General features: G+C 44.3%; 1 protein-coding gene across 1 annotated transcript; it reads left to right on the top strand.

Moving 5' to 3' along the window:
• The first annotated feature begins 545 nt into the window (after positions 1 to 545).
• Positions 546 to 1,487, top strand: LOC143659856 (olfactory receptor 1J4-like). Its single transcript, XM_077133202.1, has one exon. It carries the CDS (start codon positions 546 to 548, stop codon positions 1,485 to 1,487), a length of 942 nt encoding a protein of 313 aa, XP_076989317.1.
• The last annotated feature ends 554 nt before the right edge of the window (positions 1,488 to 2,041 follow it).

Below are 2,041 nucleotides of genomic sequence, written 5' to 3'. Positions count from 1 at the left end.
TGGGCAGGGCTCGTATTCTCAGGGTCTGCAGAAAGCCAAACTCGGGCCCCAATATTCTTCCAGCCCTTACAAGTCTTTTGACTTTAGGGAGTGACTCCAGATCTCTTGGATTCAGTTTCTTTACTGGTAAAATAGGGACAACTATTCTAATTCAAAATGCCTCTCTGATGGTTAAATGAGGATACATATACAAATACTGAGCACAGGCCCTGGCACACAGACAGAGAGATTATATATTTCTAGTTCTGTATTGTGGTCTTAGTGTATTATCTGGAATAGAGCTCTAATTCAATAAATAAAGGTTGAATAAAGAAATGGTTCTCTGCCCTCCATGGTTATTTCAAGGTCTTAATGCATTATTAGAGGCAAAATGGGTGAGATCCATGATTCATGCATCAACAGTATGAGATATAAGCCTAAATGTAGGTAAGAATCAGTAATTTTAAACTAAAAAAGACATTACTATAATGTTATAGCCATGTTCACTATTTTTACATCCTTGACATTTCCCACTTTTCTTATTTTCCAAGAAAGAAAAGAGCAGCATGATAACTGAGAACCAGAGTGTTGTGTCTGAATTCCTCCTCCTGGGGCTCCCCATCTGGCCAGAGCAGCAGGGTGGGTTCTTCTGCCTCTTCCTGGGCATGTACCTGACCACGGTGCTGGGGAACCTGCTCATCATCCTGCTCATCAGGCTGGACTCTCGCCTCCACACCCCCATGTACTTCTTCCTCAGCCACTTGGCCCTCACTGATGTCTCTTTCTCATCTGTCACCACCCCAAGGATGTTGCTGGACATGCTAAGTAATCACAAAACCATTACCTATGTGGGGTGCATTTCCCAGACGTACTTTTACATGCTGTTTGCTTCTGTTGACAGTTTTCTTCTTGCAGTGATGGCTTATGACAGGTATGTGGCCATCTGTCACCCGCTGCACTACTCCACCATCATGCGGGAGGAGCTGTGTGTCTCGTTGGTGGCTGGGTCCTGGTTGTGCTCCTGTGCCCATGCCCTGCTGCACACCCTGCTCCTGGCCCACCTGTCCTTCTGTGCTGACAACACCATCCCCCACTACTTCTGTGCCCTCACAGCCCTTCTGAAGCTGTCCTGCTCAGACACTTCCCTCAATGAGCTTGTCATCTTTGCTGTGGGAGGAGTGATCGTCTTGCTGTCAGTGAATGCTATTTTTGGCTCTTATATCCTCATTGGGATCAGTATTCTGAAGGTTCCCTCCACCAAGGGGATTTGTAAAGCCTTGTCCACTTGTGGTTCCCACCTGTCCGTGGTGTTTCTGTATTATGGGACTCTTGCCATTGTTTACTTCTTTCCTTCCTCAAACAATTCCAAAATCGAGGATATAATTGCTTCAATTATGTACACACTGGTGACTCCCCTGCTGAACCCCTTCATCTACAGCCTGAGGAACAGAGACATGAAATTGGCTTTGGGGATACTGTGCAGAAAGTTGATGAGTTTCCTCAAGTGATAGTTAGCTATTCATGTTCTTAAATCTCCTAGTGATGTGTCTTATGATTTCTTTTTGAAAAATTGTGTAGGTGATGATGGTGGACTCAAAGTAGCCATAACCTCGTACATCCCCTTCTTCACATCTGGGATCTATTTGCCCACACATTAAATCATGGTAGGGCTGGAGACTTTCATTAATTAATAGATTTAGGAAGTGATATTTTAAGAGGTCCATTCCATGGCATCCAATGCTTTGTAGATTTTGTTCTACCAGCTCTTGGAACTTGAGACCAGGATGTGAACAAACTCAAGCTAGGCTACCTGAAGACAAGAGGCCACATAGAGGAGAAACAAAAATGTCCTGGAAGTCATCATCTAGCCCCTAGACAACCTGATAATGATTTCAGAGGCCTGACCTCTGCTTACTCACCTGAACCTGTCCAGAACAGAAGTACCATCCTACTGAGCACAACCCCAGGTCAAAAGGCCAACCCAAAACATTGTGATAGAAATACATGCTTTTTGTATTAGCCCAGAGTTTTTAGACAGTTTGTTATGCAGCAAAATACAGTG

This window comes from Tamandua tetradactyla, chromosome 2 (assembly GCF_023851605.1).
Source record: "Tamandua tetradactyla isolate mTamTet1 chromosome 2, mTamTet1.pri, whole genome shotgun sequence".
NCBI classification, from domain to species: Eukaryota; Metazoa; Chordata; class Mammalia; order Pilosa; family Myrmecophagidae; genus Tamandua; species Tamandua tetradactyla.
Note: the sequence above shows the minus strand (reverse complement) of the source record. Positions and strands in the feature narration are given on the sequence as shown.